Source organism: Stegostoma tigrinum, chromosome 21, assembly GCF_030684315.1.
Source record: "Stegostoma tigrinum isolate sSteTig4 chromosome 21, sSteTig4.hap1, whole genome shotgun sequence".
NCBI classification, from domain to species: Eukaryota; Metazoa; Chordata; class Chondrichthyes; order Orectolobiformes; family Stegostomatidae; genus Stegostoma; species Stegostoma tigrinum.
The window spans coordinates 27,452,648-27,473,406 of record NC_081374.1 but is presented as its reverse complement, the minus strand read 5'-3'; the positions used below and the strand labels follow the sequence as shown (position 1 = coordinate 27,473,406).

Here is a 20,759-nt window from a genome sequence, read left to right as displayed (position 1 = left end):
GAACGCTGAAACAGACACTGCTGGAAAAGCTCAGCAGGTCTGGCAGTATCTGCTGAAAAATCTTCTGAGGAAGGGTCACCAGGCCCAAAATATTAACCCTGACTTTTCTTCAGATGCTGCCAGACCTGGTTAGCTTTTCCAGCAACTTCTGTTTTTGCTCCTCATTTACAGCATCCGAGTTCTTTCAGATCTTACTATGGAACATAGACTTCAGTTTTTAGCAATAATGCTCATGACATTTTATGTATAGCTGTAGCTAGAACTGTGTAGTGACTACATTTCAAAAAGTACTTAAAGCACTTTGGGATGAGCCAAATTGCAAAGAGTATTGTATAAATCCAATCAGTTCTCTTCCTTTTTTTTAAATTTCTACTTTTTTTTTCCTAATTATTTACATTTGGACCTACTGCAAAGTAGAAATTTCCTGCTCCAATCTATGTCTGCCAAGTTCCCATGATTAAAGATTAAATAAAAGGTCACCAATAAAACTCAGCATGATCAACGTTAGCCTCAAGTCTTTAACTATTAAATCAATCTATTCAAACTGGTCTTGTCAAAATTCTTCAGCTCATCACACTGGTCTACACTCAAATATTGAGGGGTTGGTTGGCTCAGATGGCCAGATGGTATGGTGCTGGATAAAGCCAACAGCGTGCATTCAATCTCTGCCAACATGTACAGTAGTTATTCTCCAAGCTGTATGTAACAAATTGTCTGTCTCTACTGGAGAGACATTCCTATGGTCCTGAGAGATATTGTATTATGAATCTCATTCATTACTAACACAATCACAAGCATTCTATGTTTGTCAAACCACTTTTCCATTCACTCACTCATAAAACTATGTTTATGTAGTATATTTTATTCTAAAAGATAAACTACATTAAACAACCCTTCCACAACATTACTGTTTCTTTCCACCTATCAATTCTTATCATCCGTGCAAGCAGCATTTTAATACAGAAACAGGTCTAAAGTTGCCCCTGAATAAGTACTAATAGTGTAACCTACTCAAAACAATGCCATCCTGCCATGTCTCGAGGACTCACTCAAAACTACAGAAAGATTATAATATTAATTAGCCTTTAGCAAATATCTCTCAGGATCTGAATAGGTTGCAGGACATCAGTTTCCTCCACCAGCAAGTCCCTACAGTCTGCTGCTTTTTATCTCTTTGAAACTTCCTGATACACTATTTCCATAACACTGTACTACCTATTTTTATCTTTTATTTTGGATAAGCATCTTGACAAACATACAGATCTATACTTTCCAAAAATGCGTTAAATAGGGATGCTACCCCCTTTAAGAAAAACAGCTCTTCCATGAAACTGCATGAATGGATGTGCAAGAACTGTCAAAACCAACAATAGTAAGTGAAATCTCATGACCCAGCTGCAGGAGATCAGTTTAATATACTCTATACTTTTTTTTAGTACATGCATAATTTCTCACTTATTTAGATTATATAGGTCTAGTATTTTTCCTAACATTAACTTAAAGCACGAAAGGACTAACACCTCTTAATTATGCAAGCTCATCAGGACTAACAGCCAGCATTTAGCAACCATTTCCTGCTTCCCCAGGACTGAGGTCACGCAATAAAAACCAAAAGAATGCAGATGCTGTAAATCAGGAACAAAAACTGAAACAGAAACAGTTCTAAGGAATAATACCCAAAGATGTATTTCTCATATGCCAAATTAATTTGGCTGATTCTTATAAGACAACACCAAATTTCTATACCTACATACATTCAAACCCCAAAATCTTTGCTATTATGCTACTAACATACAAATCTTTAATTTTTTTTTGAAATTTCTTTCCTGCTATTACATTAACCATTTAAAATAAATTAATTAATGCCTGTAATAAAGTTTCTCAGCATGGAAATTCAAACATAATTTAGTAATCAGTGGTGCAATTTCAGTACCAAGGTTTACTTTCAATTGATTTCAAAGGTTACAGGGATAAGCAGCAAAGGTGGGTGGTGCAATTGTCCATGAACAGCAGGATATTGAAAGGGTATAGATGAACAGAAATTCTATATTTTCCTTCACTACTTTTCAGAACTCTACGCAAATCTTCCTCCAGATAAAATTCTGTAGGTGAAGCAGAGATCATGATAGAATAAATTGCACTTGATTGGCATTTTCCACACAATGTCATATTTTTGCATCTATTTAAACTTGATACAAGTGTATGAAAACATGTTCATTCCAAACATAATAGTAATACACAATTTTCTTTCTACTTCTTTGACAACTATATAAGACATTGTTTAGGGAAACACTACTCATTACACAAATTTAACATAAGAACATTTCATTTCATGAAAGTACAGTAATCAGAAAACATGCCATGTTTTATACTTGTGTTAAATATTATAACAAAATTGATCTTAGGTCCTGAGTTAGGCTTGAAAATATGAATTTTGAAAACAGAATAAACATTTTAATCTTTGAGAAGGATTTCAAAGATCCATTCGTGATGTTGTTTTTGTCCTCCAAACAGAGGATTTTTAAAACGAAACACATAATCACATGCCATGCACATGACTGATTTTTTTTAAAAAAAACTGTCACAAATTATCCAAACCAAAATAGTATTTCTCCAATAATGTCACAGAAAATCATTTTAAAATATGGACTGGATTTTCAAAGAACTGACATTTGTATTCAATTACCATTCCACTCCTCATTTTAAGGCAAGAAAAAGCCTCTGTATTTCTAGTGAGAGATTCTGATTCAATCCCACTGAATCCTCATGGCACAGGATCATTGGTTTAGTGGTCACATCACACTCCTCTAGTTCTGATGCTACTCAGGGCACCCAGAAAGAATCAGTGTTCTAACAGTAGTGCTTAAACTGAAAGTCTTACGCCGACCCAGGAAGCTAAAGCAGCCAGTTCAAAACAGAAAGAACAACAGGGGAAGACAGAAAATGAAGAATTGGTTCTCCTCTCCCCCCAATGCCGATGTCTCCCCCAGCCTGACCTCTCTTCCACACACCTGTAGTATGCATGCCCCATGGTGTCAGCAAACACAGCCCAGCTGAAAATGATAATGAAATGTAAGGCTGGATGAACACAGCAGGCCAAGCAGCATCTCAGGAGCACAAAAGCTGATGTTTCAGGCCTAGACCCTTCATCAGAGAGGGGGATGGGGTGAGGGTTCTGGAATAAATAGGGAGAGGGGGGAGGCGGACCGAAGATGGAGAGAAAAGAAGATAGGTGGAGAGGAAAGTATAGGTGGGGAGGTAGGGAGGGGATAGGTCAGTCAAGGGAAGACGGACAGGTCAAGGAGGTGAGATGAGGTTGTAGGTAGGAGATGGAGGTGCAGCTTGGGGTGGGAGGAAGGGATGGGTGGGAGGAAGGGATGGGTGGGAGGAAGGGATGGGTGGGAGGAAGGGATGGGTGGGAGGAAGGGATGGGTGGGAGGAAGGGATGGGTGGGAGGAAGAACAGGTTAGGGAGGCAGAGACAGGTTGGACTGGTTTTGGGATGCAGTGGGTGGAGGGGAAGAGCTGGACTGGTTGTGTGGTGCAGTGGGGGGAGGGGATGAACTGGGCTGGTTTTGGGATGTGGTGGGGGAAGGGGAGATTTTGAGGCTGGTGAAGTCCACTTTGATACCATTGGGCTGCAGGGTTCCCAAGCGGAATAGGAGTTGCTGTTCCTGCAACCTTCGGGTGGCATCATTGTGGCACTGCAGGAGGCCCATGATAGACATGTCATCTAGAGAATGGGAGGGGGAGTGGAAATGGTTTGCGACTGGGAGGTGCGGTTGTTTATTGCGTACCGAGCGGAGGTGTTCTGCAAAGCAGTCCCCAAGCCTCCGCTTGGCTTCCCCAATGTAGAAGAAGCCACACCGGGTACAGTGGATGCAGTACACCACATTGGCAGATGCGCAGGTAAACCTCTGCTTAAAGTGGAAAGTCATCTTGGGGCCTGGGATAGGGGTGAGGGAGGTGGTGTGAGGGCAAGTGTAGCATTTCCTGCGGTTGCAGGGGAAGGTGCCGGGTGTGGTAGGGTTGGAGGGCAGTGTGGAGCGAACAAGGGAGTCACAGAGAGAGTGGTCTCTCCGGAAAGCAGACAGGGGTGGGGGATGGAAAAATGTCTTGGGCGGTGGGGTCGGGTTGTAGATGGCGCAAGTGTCGGAGGATGATGCGTTGTATCCGGAGGTTGGTGGGGTGGTGTGTGAGAACGAGGGGGATCCTCTTGGGGCAGTTGTGGCGGGGGCGGGGTGTGAGGGATGTGTTGCGGGAAATGCGGGAGACGCGGTCAAGGGCGTTCTCGACCACTGTGGCGGGAAAGTTGCGGTCCTTGAAGAACTTGGACATCTGGGATATGCGGGAGTGGAATGCCTCATCATGGGAGCAGATGCGGCGGAGGCATTGGGAATAGGGGATGGAATTTTTGCAGGAGGGTGTGTGGGAGGAGGTGTATTCTAGGTAGCTGTGGGAGTCGGTGGGCTTGAAATGGACATCAGTTACAAGCTGGTTGCCTGAGATGGAGACGGAGAGGTCCAGGAAGGTGAGGGATGTGCTGGAGATGGCCCAGGTGAACTGAAGGTTGGGCTGGAAGGTGTTGGTGAAGTGGATGAACTGTTCGAGCTCCTCTGGGGAGCAAGAGGCGACGCCGATACAGTCATCAATGTAACGGAGGAAGAGGTGGGGTTTGGGGCCTGTGTAGGTGCGGAAGAGGGACTGTTCCACGTAACCTACAAAAGAGGAGGGCATAACTGGGGCCCATGTGGGTGCCCATGGCCACCCCCTTAGTCTGTAGGAAGTGGGAGGAATCAAAAGAGAAGTTGTTGAGGGTGATGACGAGTTCGGCTAGGCGGATGAGGGTGAAAATGAATTGGCTGTGCTAACAGCAAACCACACAGAACAGGACATGGGGGTGGGTAACGAGGAAGGTGTTTACACTCTGCAACAGTTAAACTCAATGTGGAGTCCCGAAGGCTGTAAGGTACCGAGGCAGAAGATATGGTGTTCCTCTAGCTTGTGTTGAGTTTTGCTTGAGCACTGTAACAGGCCTGAAGAAGAAACACTGGCAAAGGAACAGTGGCGAGTTGAAGTGGCAGGCAACTAGAAGCTCTTCCTCCACTCCAAAGACCTCCCCACACCCCCACAGAACCTTATACAATAGCAGAAGGTGCAAAACCTGCTCCCTTCTCACTATCCAAGGCTCAAGACACACCTTCCCAGTGAAACAGCAATTTACCCACACTTCACTCAATCAAAGTTACTGTATTCATTCACAATATGGTCTTCTTTATACTGCAGAGATTAAATGTAGACTGAATGACTGCTTTGCAGAACATCTCAGTGTGCCCACAGGAATGACCACAAGCTTCTGCTTGCCTACCACTTCAACATACCACAGTGCTTCCTGGCCAATATTTCTGACTTGGGTCTGCTGCTGTGTTCCAGCATGGCTCAGAACAAGCTGAAAGAACAGCACCTCATTTTCCATTTGAGGACCTTCGGGACTATATATCCAATTTGATAACTTTACATCCTGAACACCTTTATCATGCCCTCTACCTGGACTCCAGACCCTGTCATCACATGGGTTGCTTCAAGCTCAGCAAACCTATTTTTACATACTTACAGTCCCCATTATCAGCTATTCTCCTTCCCTGGTTTACTATCTACCATCCATCCCCTTGTCACCCTAACCGCTGTTCTCTCTCCTTCTGGGCTCAATCTCGAGCTATCCCACTCTCCTCTCTCCCTCCATCACCCATCACCCTGTCCGGAGCATATTTACTGCCTTTTTCAGCTATCAGTTCTGAAGAAGGGTCACTGGACCCGAAATGTTAATTCTGCTTTCTCACAACAGATGCTGCCAGAGCTGCTGAGTTTCCCAGCATTTCCTGTTACTGTTCAGGTTTTCAGCATCTCCGGTTCGTTTCGTTTTTGAAAGCGAAAGCTCGGTGTCACTTTTGCGGACACAACGTGAGTTTTCGGCAAAAACGGTCACCGAGTCTGCGTTTCGTCTGCCCCAAAGCACTGTGAGCAGCGAATACAGCAGAATGCAATGAATAAAGTGCAGCCAAGAGAAAGGATGATCTGTACCTTAAGTCGATCTGACCGTCTTCAACGCTAAGACTAAATCAGGTTGAACAAAGCATTCATTCCCAACCTAAAGGGAGCAGGAACTCACCCCGGGTCCATCGGTAGCCGTGTAGTCGATGACCACTTGCAGCTGGTCACCGGTTTGGCACGGCCGGGGTAAGGTGAGCACCAAGGTGCAGCCATAGCTGGTGAAGGGCTGGATTTTGTGGCACAGGGGCTGGAGCTGGCCTTCTCGGTCACCGGACTGCACTGACACCGAGTGGAAACTGACGCTGGGGTGAGTGTCCAGGCGGAGCTCCTGACCCCCGCCCTCAGACCGCACACAGCTCAGCTCCAACACCTCTCGCCCCTGCAGCTGCCTCCGTTCGAAATCCACCCGCAGCTCCAAGTGGAAATGTCGCACACGAAAATGTCGGAAGCTGGAAGAGGTGGCGGCGTCGTCCACGCTCCGCTCCAGCACATCTTCACTCGCCATGACAGTATCCCTCACTGTGAGGCGAGTAGCGCCAGAACGCATGCGCTAGGCACTGCCACACCCCCACCGTCTACTAGATACGCCCCCTACCATCCTCGGCCGCGCCTCTCACCAGGCCCCGCCCCTTCCCCTTCGCTGTCTTTTCGTCATCACTGTTCAGACCGTAAGACATAGGAGTGGAAGTAAGGCCATTTGGCCCATCGAGTCCCCTCCGCCGTTTAAATCTTGGCTGATGGGCATTTCAACTCCACTTCCCTGCACTCTCCCCGTAGCCCTTGATTCCTTGTGAGATCAAGAATTTATCAATCTCTGCCTTGGAGGCATCTAACATCCCAGCCTCCACTGCACTCCGTGGCAATGAATTCTACAGGCCCACCACTCTCTGGCTGAAGAAGTTGTTGCCCAATTGGCCAGTCTTCTCTGAGATAACAAGGTGGGGAGCTTGATGAGCACAGCAGGCCAAGCAGCATCAGAGGAGGAGGATTGTCCCTCATCCTCACGTACCACCCCACCAAACTCCGGATCCAACGCATCATTCTCTGACACTTCCGCCATCTGCAATCCAACCCCACCAACAAAGACATTTTTCACTCCCCAGCCTAATCTGCCTTCCAGAGGGACCACTCTCTCCGGGACTCCCTTGTCTGCTCCACACTCCCTGCCAGCCCCTTCACACCCAGCACTTTTCCCTGCAAACCACAGGAAGTACTACACCTACCCCTACACTTCCCCCTCACCCCCAACCCCGGCCCCAAGAAGACTTTCCACATCAAGCAGATGTCCACCTGCACATCTGCTAATGTGGTATACTGCATCCACTGTTTCCTTTGTGGCCTCCTCTACATCAGGAAAACTATGTGCTTGGGGGCTGCTTTGCAGAACACCTACACTCGGTTCGCAATAAACATCTGCACCTCCCAGTCGAGAACCATTTTAACTCCCCCTTGCATTCCTGAGATGACATGTCCATCCTGGGCCTCCAGCAGTGCCACAATGATGCTACTTGAAGAATGCAGGAACAGCAACTCATATTCCGCTTGGGAACCCTGCAACCCAATGGTATCAATGTGGACTTCACAAGCTTCAAAATCTCCCCTCCCCCTACTGAATACCAAAACCAGCCCAGCTCCTCCCCGCCTCCCTAAACTGTCCTTCCTCCCACCTAGGCCCTCCTCCCACCTCAAGCCCCACCCTATCTCCTACCTTCTAACCTCATCCCGCCCCTTTGACCTGTCCGTCCTCCCTGAACTGACCTATCTCATCCCTACCTCCCTACCTACACTCACCTTTATTGGCTTCAGCACCGCCTCTTTGACCTGTCTGTCTCCTCTCCACCTTTCGTCTCCTCTATCCATCTTCTATCCACCTCCCCCTTTCTCCCTAATTATTTCAGAACCCCCTTCCCTTCCCCCATTTCTGAAGAAATGTCTAGGCCTGAAACCTCAGCTTTCCTGCTCCCATATGCTGCTTGGCCAACTGTGTTCATCCAGCTCTATGCCTTGTTATCTCAGATTTTCCAGCCTCTGCAGTTCCTACTATCTCTAGCCAGTCTTCTCCGCTTGCAGTCGCCAAAAGTTGTACCACTGGCAATCCCACTGGCTTCCTCCCTGTCACTCCGGTCTCTCTCAATGCAGGCTGCCTCCCAGCTCTGATGAAGAGTCAACTAGACTCCAAATGTTAGTTTAAGGAAATGTGAGGTTGGATGAACACAGCAGGCCCAGCAGCATCTCAGGAGCACAAAAGCTGACGTTTCGGGCCTAGACTCTTCATCAGAGGGTCTGATGAAGGGTCTAGGCCCGATACGTCAGCTTTTGTGCTCCTGAGATGCTGCTGGGCCTGCTGTGTTCATCCAGCTTCACAGTTTATTATCTTGGATTCTCCAGCATCTGCAGTTCCCATTATCACTGATCCAAATGTTAGTTTGCTGTCTTCCCGTGGAGGCTGTCTGACCTGCTGTGTTCTCCAGCATTTGTTGATTTCAGGCTGCCTCCCTGACTGCTCTCCTGTCAGTCTAGTTCCAGCCCCCCAATGCTGCCCACCCTCTTGTTGACCAGCTCAACTATAGGCCTTGAGTGGGGCAATGGATAAGATGATGGCTGATGTACTGAGGGCTTTCTTCTGAGCACTCGATTGGGTATTTTTTAAATTTCTGTCAAGGACACCAGGCTCTTACATTAATTTAAATTTGAATATGAAACCACCAAGAGGGAAAACAGTTGTACGAGATCAATGAAAAGCCAGTATCCAATGACATTTGGGGCCAATGATAAAATTGGTCCTGATATCAGTAGCACTAACGATTCCATCAGTAATGTTAGTTTTAGAGGCAGTATTGGTCAACGTGACGTTGATACTGCTCAATGTCAAAACAAAAACAGAAATTGCTTGAGAAACTCAGCAGGTGTGACAGCATCTGTGGAGAGAAAACAAACCTACGGGGTTCTATTCTGAAGAGCATCACTGGCCTCAAAACATTACTTCTATTTTCTCCACACAGACCATGCCAGGCCTGCTCTGTTTCTCCAGCAATCTGGGCTTTGTTTTGGATTTTTAGCATCTCAGTTCATTGCTTTATTTTACTGGTCAACTTGCCTGTCATGGTGCAACATGCTGCAAATGCTCATTATGTCACCAGCCCATATGCAGTATGTTACAGTCTGTGTTCCTAATCACCAAGTTTGGCCAGAATCTAACAAACTTGATATAAAAGTCTGTATAGTGGTATTTTTACTGCTGATTATACATATGGCATCATCGACTACAGCACTCAATAAGAATTTAAAAGACATTTTAAAGAGACTGTAAATTAAGTGCACGACCAATATAAAAAAGACAATTCAGTGTAAAAGTATCAAAACTACAATTACTCCCACTCCCATCCCACCAAGTAAACATAGCTTGCTAACTTGTCTTTCCTGGGTCTCTTCAATGTCTAGAGTATAACTGTGGACCCAGGCTTGCTCCTTGTCGACCTTTCATCAGTCATCCACTTGGAGCATAGGTGGCGGCTAAAGCAAATTGAAGATGGAGAGATGATGGAGAAATAATGAATGGCAGTATATATAACAAAATTAACTGTGGGATGTTAGATATTGGTCAATGATGCTGTCAAGTTCATGTAGGGGAGTGCACAATTAAAAATTATAACTGTCCACAATAGACCTTTCCTTTTACAGCACTTAGCTTAACTGGAGAAAACGCAGGCTTTGGTTCAAGGTGACTGATGAAGAGTTGATAAAGAGTGCACACTCTCTGCCATGGATTGATCTACGGTGGAATATGGCTGAGCTCTGCACAATGGCAGCCAGGGTCTCAACAAACATCGAGTTTGTCTTGGAGCCAAGAACATTTTCCTTTGGCACCACGTGGTCTCCAGGCCATCCGCAGAGGGGCCCGTTGAGAAAAGGACATATAAGTTTTCTGCCACTGAGGTCTGGAATTTATGCAGACTAAAGAATGTATGTAGAGACTACATGGATATTGATTATATGTTTTGCAGCCGCAAGACCTCAGAGGGAACTTGGTCTTCAAAATCCCACCTATCATACTAGAGTGCATACATTACCTCTGTTTATGCAATGCCTCAATTCTAATATTCTCAATCTTGTTTTCAAATTCTTCTGTGTATAATCTCTACTAGTTCCACATCTTGAGATATTTGTGCTCTGTAAGTTCTGGACTGTTGAGCTTGCATGACTTTCATTTTTGTAACAGTGGCGGTCACTGCTCCCTCAAAGCTGCATAGCTGCATGCACAGCCATCCGGTGTTTCATGCATTTGGTTCGCTAATGACAAAGTCTCTAATGTTTTTCCAGGCTTTGATCTTCCTTGGGTAGAATTCTTTCCCATTTCCTTTAAGGACATTAGTGATAGGCTGCAGGCAGCTGCTTCTGCCTAAAACAGGGAACCACGCGGTCGTGCTCTTACACAATGGTTCGGGAAAGCCGCGCACCATTGTAACATTTAGCTCCCATTGGCCATGCTGGCATAGATCCACCAGAAATAACTTCACACTGCAGAGCTAATCCTGGGCATTCGCTTGGAAGCGAGGGAAACAACTGCATGCATTTTAAATTATTTCCAACCACTGGGAAATTCAGCCACCCTCTTTCTTCATTTGTGTGGAGGCTAGATACTTCCCAAACTTTAACTTCCTTCTGGTTGACACTGCTTCGAGCTTAAGGGTCACTAAGTCACACAGACTAGTATTTATTGTTATCCAAAATTTATACTTCAGTTTATCACCTTACAAATAGTGTGAAGTATTTTGCAAATTTATGAAAACACAATTTCAAACAAAGGAAAACAGGTTTGTATAAGCCATAATTCATCATTTAACATGTTTTTGTTCTTGTTTTTGTTTAATGGTTTTCGGCAATCTGTAACATCTTTCCAGACAGCATTGGCATTATAATAGTGATATTTACCTTAGATACCTGCACAGCAGAAAAAAAAATTGGAGGGAATGCTGTTGGTGGCCAACATTCAGCTGCCTTGGTCATAAACTGAATTTCTCACCCAATATCTTCTTGCCTTTTGACAGAGGCTTTGTCCTTTAAGCTACTCCTTAACACACACCTATTTCACCAAACTTTTGGTTATCTGCCTTTGTGTTTTTTTTCTTCTTATTTGGTTTGGTTTCATACCTTGTTTTCTAATATCATTGTAAAAGATCTCAGAAAATCAAGATGTTGTTGTTATTGTGTCAACTAGCTTATGCTAGATCAGTATACATTTGAAGTAGTTTCTAAGAGCTTTTTGTATTGGAACTGACCAGAATGCAGGCTATATTAAACTTGGCGTTGTGTAATGTGATATGATTCGTTATTGATGTCAGAATAAAGACACTCAGGTGGTACAATATTATTGGATTTTTCGCTCACTTTAAGACGGAGAAGATTGGGCCTTACATGTCATTTAGAACCGAAAGATGGGCAACAATACGGGCATGAAAACTGAGCTAGTTGAAGTGAATTGCCATAGTTGGCTGGGAATGGATCAACAGATGTGATGGTAGACATTTAAGCGGATAGCTCAAGATACCCTGAACAGATATATTCCTACTATAAAGAAAGTTCTGAAGGGAGGAACCATCATCCATGGTTAACTAAACATTCAGGGAAAGCATCAAACTTAAGACAAAAGTATACATCTGCAAATGAGAGGCAGGAAGATGATTTGTCAGAATTTAAAGTATGACGGAAAATGACTAAAAGCTTAATCAGGAGGAAGAAATCAGAATTGGAGAGGAATCACACATAAATGGTAGTTTAGCATAGTCTTCTCCACAGTGGGGCATGGAGGATTCCGACATGAAAGGCCATAGAAAGTCAGTACATGGATTTTTGGCAGAGTGACTTTATTCTGATGTAAGTAGTACAAGCCACGTCATGCAAGTAAAGTTTAAGATTGTAAGTATAGAAGTATTACTGAAATATCTCAAGAGGGTTGGAATATAAAAGCAGCGATGTGCTTCTGAGGCTTTATAAAGCTCTAGTTAGGCCCCATTTAGAATACTGTGTCCAATTTTGGGCCCCACACCTCAGGAAGGACTTACCAGTCCTGGAACGTGTCCAGTGGAGATTCACACGGACGATCCCTGGGATGGTAGGTTTAAAGTATGATGAACGGCTAAGGATCCTGGGATTGTACTCATTAGAGTTTAGAAGGTTGAGGGGAGATCTAATAGAAACTTACAAGATAATGTATGGCTTAGAAGGGGTGGACACTAGGAAGTTATTTCCATTAGGCAGGGAGACTAGGACCCGTGGGCACAGCCTTAAAATTAGAGGCGGTAAATTTAAAACTGAAATGAGACGACATTTCTTCAGCCAGAGAGTGGTGGGCTTGTGGAATTCATTGCCACGGAGTGCAGTGGAGGCCGGGACGTTGGATGCCTTCAAGGCAGAGATCAACAAATTCTTGATCTCAAAAGGGATCAATGGCTACAGGGAGAGTGCAGGGAATTGGTGTTGAAATGCCCATCAGCCATGATTTAAATGGCGGAGTGGACTTGATGGGCCAAATGGCCCACGCCTAAGTCTTATGGTCTTATTTCCCCCATCCAACCCCATCCCCAGCACAGCCTCCCTCCAACACTCTCAAGAAAGGCATTGTTGCATATCAGTGCATGATGGGAAGTACTTACAGTTCAAGGAGACAGAAAGTCAGCCCTTCAGCCTCTGAGATCTTGGTTTGCCATTGTGGAGTGCCGATAAGGTTGTCTGTAAGTACATCTGCTTGACAGAGATGACTACGTCCATGATGCCCAACTATATTGTCATGATGGCTTGTGGCCAGGATTTGTGTCTCACACAATTAGATAGCATATTGGTTTCAAATGGAGTGCACTATGATCTCAAAATGACTTTAACTTGTACTGTGTAAGTCCTTGATTAATGCAATTGCCTCTTGAAGGGTCTTACATTCAGTAGGGCTCCTACATTCAGACCGGAGAAAAAGACTTACTCCTCCCTCTCCAGATGTGGTTGCAACCAGTTTCTATTTCTGTCATGCACTTATGATACACGTCTAAGTGACACACCTCCAAACCGTCAAGTTCCTTTCTTCCTTGCAGTCCCGGTCGAACCCAACAGTTTTGACCTTCTACATTTTTGACACAAGTCTTTCATTTATGTCTTCATCTTTCAACATTACTCCCTGAGACTAGGCCCTAAAGGAAGACATGCCAAGGCTTTGAAGCTCACCCCATGGTCCCTTTCCCTGCTGAAGCCAGGATAACGGTGAACCCACAATCCCACATAACCCATGCCCTCAATGCACTATGTTCTCTCATCATTATATGTTGATTTTCCCTGTCACAATTATTGCTCCCCTCTGTATCCCAGCATTCCAATATCCACAATTGAATTTCCTGACTTCCCCACCACAGTGAAGGCTTTAAATAACTTGCAGTGACTTTTAATAATCAGACTCTGAGGATTGACTGTGACTTAAATCCCTGACCAGCTTGGAATGGCTGCCCTTACTGGTCAATTACCGGACTCCTGACTGATAACTGTGCCAGTCCCCAGCTGACTGGCTTGCTGCTAATGCCCAACCTGGCTCTACTGGCCTGCAGGACTGATTCTGGCCCTCTCCTCAGGCTACAAGATATGGCACTCCTGACCAGTGTACTTACAACCTAAGCTGCTGGCACATGCTGTTGATGTGACTTTGACATAGCATGTTGCCTTCCAGGTACATGGAACATGGCAACTGCGCTGACTGTGTTTCAACTAAATGGCCATAATTCAACATCTAAGGACAGTAGTCCTCAGTCAAATCAGCACTAACAGTTGTCCGTCGGGGTCCCACCACAGCTGAAGCGGTCAGGGTCAGGAATGTCATACCTTGTGGCCTGGGGTGAGGACCACGATCGGTCCTGCAGGCCATTAAAACAGTGGGAGGATGGTAAAGATAACAAAGTGTGAGGCTGGATGAACACAGCAGGCCAAGCAGCGTCCCAGGAGCACAAAAGCTGACGTTTCAGGCCTCAACCCTTCATCAGAGAGGGGGATGGGGAGAGGGATCTGGAATAAATAGGGAGAGAGGGGGAAGTGAACCGAAGATGGAGAGAAAAAAAATAGGTGGAGAGGAGAGTACAGGTGGGGAGGTAGGGAGGGGATAGGTCAGTTCAGGGAAGACGGACAGGTCAAGGAGGTGGGATGAGGTTAGTAAGTAGGAAATGGAGGTGCGGCTTGAGGTGGGAGGAAGGGATGGGTGAGAGGAAGAACAGGTTAGGGAAGCAGAGGCCATCTGGGCTGGTTTTGGAATGCAGTGGGGGGAGGGGAAGAGCTGGGCTGGTTGTGTGGTGCAGTGGGGGGAGGGGACGAACTGGGCTGGTTTTGGGATGCGGTGGGGGAAGGGGAGATTTTGAAGCTGGTGAAGTCCACATTGATACCATTGGGCTGCAGGGTTCCCAAGCGGAATATGAGTTGCTGTTCCTGCAACCTTCGGGTGGCATCATTGTGGCACTGCGGGAGGCCCATGATGAACATGTCGTCTGAGGAATGGGAGGGGGAGTTGAAATGGTTCGCGACTTGGAGGTGCAGTTGTTTGTTGCGAATCGAGCGGACGTGTTCTGCAAAGCGGTCCCCAAGCCTCCGCTTGGTTTCCCCAATGTAGAGGTAGCCACACCGGGTACAGTGGATGCAGTATACCACATTGACAGATGTGCAGGTGAACCTTTGCTTAATATGGAAGGTCATCTAGGCTCCATTTCAACTCCCCCTCCCATTCCTCAGACAACATGTCCATCATGGGCCTCCTGCAGTGCCACAATGATGTCACCCGAAGGTTGCAAGAACAGCAACTCATATTCCGCTTGGGAACCCTGCAGCCCAATGGTATCAATGTGGACATCACCAGCTTCAAAATCTCCCCTTCCCCCACCGCGTCCCAAAACCAGCCCAGTTCTTCCCCTCCCCCCACTGCATCACACAACCAGCCCAGCTCGTCCCCTCCCGCCACTGCATCCCAAAACCAGCCCAGCCTGTATCTGCTTCCCTAACCTGTTCTTCCTCTCACCCATCCCTTCCTACCTTCAGTGGGAAAATGGTGGCAGAATAGGATGCACATTTCGGAGCACCTCTGCTCCATCCCTTCTTTTTCCTTCTATTTCTTTTTTTATTTTCTTTTTCATTTTCCTTCTTCTCTCCCCCTTGGCACCAGAAGCAAACACTGGTGGAGCAGCAGGTGCCGACAGCAAGTCCCCAGAGCAGCAAGCCCCAGAAGACAGTGAGCAGCGAGCCCCAGAACGCAGTGAGCAGCGAGCCCCAGAAGACAGTGAGCAGTGAGCCCCAGAACACAGTGAGCAGCGAGCCCCAGAACACAGGGAGCAGCGAGCCCCAGAACGCAGTCAGCAGGGTGCCCCAGAACGCAGTCAGCAGGGAGCCCCAGAACGCAGTGAGCAGGGAGCCCCAGAACACAGGGAGCAGCGAGCCCCAGAACACAGTGAGCAAGGAGCCCCAGAACACAGGAAGCAGCAAGCCCAAGAACACAGTGAGCAGCGAGCCCCAGAACACAGTGAGTATGAATCCCAGAGTACAGTGAGCAGGGAGCCCAAGAACACAGTGACTAATGAGCCCAAGAACACCGTGAGCAGCAAGCCCCAGAACACTGTGAGCAGCAAGCCCCAGAACACCATGAGCAGCGAGCCCCAAGAGACAGTGAGCAGTGAGCCCCAGAACACAGTGAGTAGTAAGTCCCAGAACACAGCATGTAGCGAGCCCAAGAACACAGTGAGCAGGGAGCCCCAGAACACTGTGAGCAGCGAGCCCCAGAACACCATGAGCAGCGAGCCCCAGAACACCATGAGCAGTGAGCCCCAGAAGACCACGAGCAGCGAGCCCCAGAACACAGTGAGCAGCGAGCCCCAGAACACCATGAGCAGTGAGCCCCAGAACACCACGAGCAGCGAGCCCCAGAACACAGTGAGCAGCAAGCCCCAGAACACCACGAGCAGCGAGCCCCAGAACACTGTGAGCAGCGAGCCCCAGAACACAGTGAGCAGCGAGCCCCAGAACACCACGAGCAGCGAGCCCCAGAACACCATGAGCAGCGAGCCCCAGAACACCAAGAACAGCGAGCCCCAGAACACAGTGAGCAGCGAGCCCCAGAACACCACGAGCAGCGAGCCCCAGAACACCGTGAGCAGCGAGCCCCAGAACACCACGAGCAGCGAGCCCCAGAACACAGTGAGCAGCGAGCCCCAGAACACCATGAGCAGCGAGCCCCAGAACACCACGAGCAGCGAGCCCCAGAACACAGTGAGCAGCGAGCCCCAGAACACCACGAGCAGCGAGCCCCAGAACACCACGAGCAGTGAACCCATAACACAGTGAGCCCCAGAACACAGCAAGTAGTGAGCCCCAGAACACAGCGAGTAGTGAGCCCCAGAACACCATGAGCAGTGAGCCCAGAACACAGTGAGCAGCAAGCCCCAGAACACAGTGAGCAGCGAGCCCCAGAACACCATGAGCAGCGAGCCTCAGAACACAGTGAGCAGCGAGCCCCAGAAAACAGCATGCAGCGAGCCCCAGAACACAGTGAGTAGCGAGCCCCAGAACACCACGAGCATCAAGCCCCAGAACACCACAAGCAGGGAGCCCCAGCACACAGTGTGCAGCGAGCCCCAGATCACAGTGAGCAGCGAGCCCCAGAACACAGTGTGCAGCGAGCCCCAGAACACAGTGGGCAGTGAGCCTTGGAGCAGGACATGTCTGTGAGCCCCAGAGCAGTGTGGGGAAGCAGTCATAGAGCATCATGCAGAGCGGTCTGGGGCATGAAGCAGAGGTGGGACTGCTGTTGGACTGGGCGGTCAGTTCATGTGGGGAGGTCCTGTGCTGAGCTGCTGCAATGTAATATCTATTTGAAATTTCCTACCTTACCGTAATATCAACTCTTTAATGATGTACCATTTTTAACTTAATTTTCAATTATGTAAGTAATGCCTCTACTGTAACCAAGAACTGTTCCTAGTTACTTGTACCTAATCTATCACCATAAAAAGGCAGACAATGCAAACGTTTTTCATTGTACTCCTACAATGGATTGCACGTGAAAAAAAGTGGATGTTTATTATATTGTATTGATATTGTATTGTGTTATGTTGTACAAGTCCACCCCCTTGAATGATTACTGCTGAAAAGCATGACAAGCTGCCTTGCTTTATGTCTGCGATAAACAGCAAGTCAAAATATTGTCAAACTAAGTTCTGAATGCAGTTACAAAGTGCAAAAAAGGCAAGGCAGGAAAGAAATGCAGTTAGTAACCAACTAAGTACAAATTGAGTATAAACGGCCTTGAAGTGCATGCTGCTACACTGCATGAATTGGGTGCCTATACCTGCGCTTGGAGCAACCTGGACCAGCATTGCAAATACTAAGGTGTGATGTGCTCCAAAATGCAACAATGAAGCAAGTAAGTTGGAGAGCTTGCTGAGGTTGCTGTATCTGATGCTGACCTTAGTGGACAGGGTGTGTCCATGGAGCATGCCATGTGGTGCTGAGAATGGAGATACAGAGTAGTAAGTGATCATCTAGAGAAAACAAGGAGTGGAGCTGGGGTCCAGACCTGAAATGTCAGCTTTCCCGCTCCTCTGATGCTGCTTGGCCTGCTATATTCATCCAGCTATACACTTTGTCAATGCACTGCCTTACTGCCTTTCATGTAGGTGATTGTCGCCATCTAGCTTCTCTCCAAGGTATAGGATATTAACAAACAGCATAAAATGAGGCAAGATTAAGTACTATAAAGATGTATCAGAGATAATGGGAACTGCAGATGCTGGCGAATCCGAGATAACAAAATGTAGAGCTGGATGAACACAGCAGGCCAAGCAGCATCTGAGGAGCACAATAGCTGACGTTTCGGGCCTAGACTCTTCATCAGCTCAAAATGTCAGCTTTTGTGCTCCTCAGATGCTGCTTGGCCTGCTGTGTTCATCCAGCTCCACATTTTGGTATCTCACTATAAAGATGTAAATGCTTGCAAATGGGCCTCTCACCACCAGCTAGCCAGATTCTTATTTTACCATTCAAACTTAAGATGTCAGTTTGAGAATCTAATCTTTCCATTTTTGGTATAATTTTTCCAACTGACTTGTCATTGCTTATGCAGTTCAGGAGCTGGAAAATACAGTCTATCTCCTTATGTGAGGAGTCCAGAACTAGAAGGAACTATTTTAAATGTAGTGGTCATCATTTTCCGGCAGAGATGAGGGTTTTTTTTCTGTTAGAGGTTCATATAATTTTAGAATACTGTGCCTCAGAAGGTGAAGAGGCGGTGTCATTAATTATTTTTAAGGCAGAGAAAGATTCTTGTTGGCAAGGGAATCAATGATTATCAAGGCTGGATGAAAATGTGGAATTCAAAACACTATGAGGTCAGTCATGATCTTATTGAATGGTGAAGCAGGCTTGAGGAACAAGTGGTCCACCTCTATTCCTAGTTCATAAGCTTTTATTTTCACACTGATCATTGTTGCTTTTAGATCAATCTCTCGTTTTATTTGCATCAAAGCAATGTTTTTTTTATTTGCTGAGTGCCCGGGTTTGAATCAAATCATGGCAGGAGGTGGAATTGGAATTCAATTTTAAAAATCTGGAATTAAGCGCCTACTGATGACCATGAAACCAGGACCGATTATCGGAAAAACTTATCTGGCTCATTTATGTCCTTTGGAGAAGGAAGTCCTGACATGGTCTGGCCTACATGTGACTCCAGATCCACAGCAATGTAGTTGACTTTCAACTGCCCTCTGAAACAACCTTGCAAGCTACTCAGTTCAAGGTCAGTTAGGGACAGGCAATAAATGCTGGCCTGCCAGTGAAGCCCACATCCCACGACTGAATTTAAAAAAAATTCAGGAGTCAATAAATCCATTTGCAGGGAGATGTGTACTGCTCTTCAACTTGACCTCAATTAAACAGCTTATCAACATTCCAAAGAGATCATTCCCTTTACAACACCATGGTCCTTTATTTTAGCTCTCCCAACATATCCTCCCTTTGCATGACGTCTCCCAAACAATACCAGGAGATGCAACAACAGCACTTTTACTGCATGCTTTCTGCTGTGTTGCTCACCCACCTGACTCTCTGAAACAGAGGTTATTTGCACTTTTTACAATTTGCTAATGATGCAGCCTCCTCCATTGCAGAGAACAAAATACTAATTGGTTGACTGCTTTGGAAAACGTGTCTGTTCAAGCAATCAGTGTGGCCCTTAGCTTCCAGTCACCTACAATTTAATTTAAATTGAATTTTCTTCCACACTCCCACTCTGACTTTGGCATCCTAGATTGTTCCAGTAAATTTCAGCAGAAGTTTGGGGAACAGATTTTCATCTTTCAATTATGTACTTTACAGTCATCTGGACTCAAAACTGAGTTCAGCAAGTTTAGATCATAACTTGCCCCAATTTTTTCAGGTGGCTAAAGTGGTGTTGATTCACCTACTTCCCATTTTCACCTTAAATCAGCCATCTCTTATTTCTTTTCTGTTTCTATTACTTCTCATTTTCTTCTAAATTTTGTATTGTATCAACCCTCTTTAATCTCTTTTGCCTTTCGCGCTATCACAGACCTTCCCATTTTTGTTTCTATTGATACATGTTCACCATTAGGCAGTCAATGATTTATTGCAATTTTCTGACAGCTTATTGAGTTTGCCAAGAAGCAGTAGTTATGATACATTAGTTAGTCAGATAATGAAAGTGATTAACTCCACGGAGGCCACTATCCCATCACCAAGTCACCCTTTATTTACACATGCACAACACGTGGACTGTAACCAGCTAGCTCAGAGCCAGTCCCTTTAGTGAGGAGAATCCCTGAGCTACCTGTTTAGATCTATCAGCCAGGACTCCCTGAATGGTGCAAATTAATAGTCCCAAATATGGATCACATACTCAATGAGATCCGCCAGGTCAGTCTCGTTTCAATCACTATAGAAAGTATACAACTGTTTACTGATACTTGTTTGTCTCTGGCTGTCGACACAGAATGCTTCAATCTTACTAAAGTTGTAGAGACAGCATCCTGCTCTGTAGCTAAGGTGTTAAGGAACTTTTCCCTAGGTCTTCCTCCTCTCCTCTGGTCTGTCTTCCTTCTGCCTGGTGAGGATTGCTCGATAAAGACTGCTGCCTACAAGATCAGCTTGATGAAATCTGCTCTCTGAGACAAACTCCCCCCTGTCTCAGGTCTTCTTGCTTGCTGTGTGGCTTGCCCACCATGGATTTTACCTAGCCTAGGCACAGTTCTCCAGTGTGGAATCTGGCTGATTAACTCTCTTTCCCCCAGCATTGCTTTTCTAATGTAGATCTTGTTTCTCTAACTTACTTGGCGCAAGCGCAGTTACTCCAGCATGGATAATGGGAACTGCAGATGCTGGAGAATCCAAGATACAAAGTGTGGGGCTGGATGAACACAGCAGGCCAAGCAATCCAGCATGGATTTGGCTTATCATTTGCGAGTTTCCCCTGGCACCTCTTGTCCTGAATACTGCTCTGGCACCTATTGCTGTATCAGATTTCTAGAGGCAAGTTATTTTCTGTGTCAATCAATTGTCTGAAGCCTGTTGGTCAAAGACCATGGGGTAGTCAGTAATGACATCAGATGATCATTGTCCCCTTCCCTGCCTTCATGTGAGGCTATGTTCACTATTCTAAGCTTGTTTTCAAAAACAACATACTATAATAGT

At 46.2% G+C, this 20,759-nt stretch overlaps 1 protein-coding gene across 1 annotated transcript in view; it reads right to left on the bottom strand.

The window, feature by feature from the left end:
* Window positions 1-6,602, bottom strand: part of rnpep (arginyl aminopeptidase (aminopeptidase B)) — a 37,536-nt gene extending 30,934 nt beyond the window's left edge. Inside the window, exon 1 of the mRNA XM_048553319.1 lies at window positions 6,169-6,602. Coding sequence (XP_048409276.1) covers window positions 6,169-6,597 — 429 coding nt within the window. The 5' untranslated portion in view covers window positions 6,598-6,602. The remainder of the gene's footprint in view (window positions 1-6,168) is intronic.
* Between the last annotated feature and the right edge of the window lie 14,157 nt (window positions 6,603-20,759).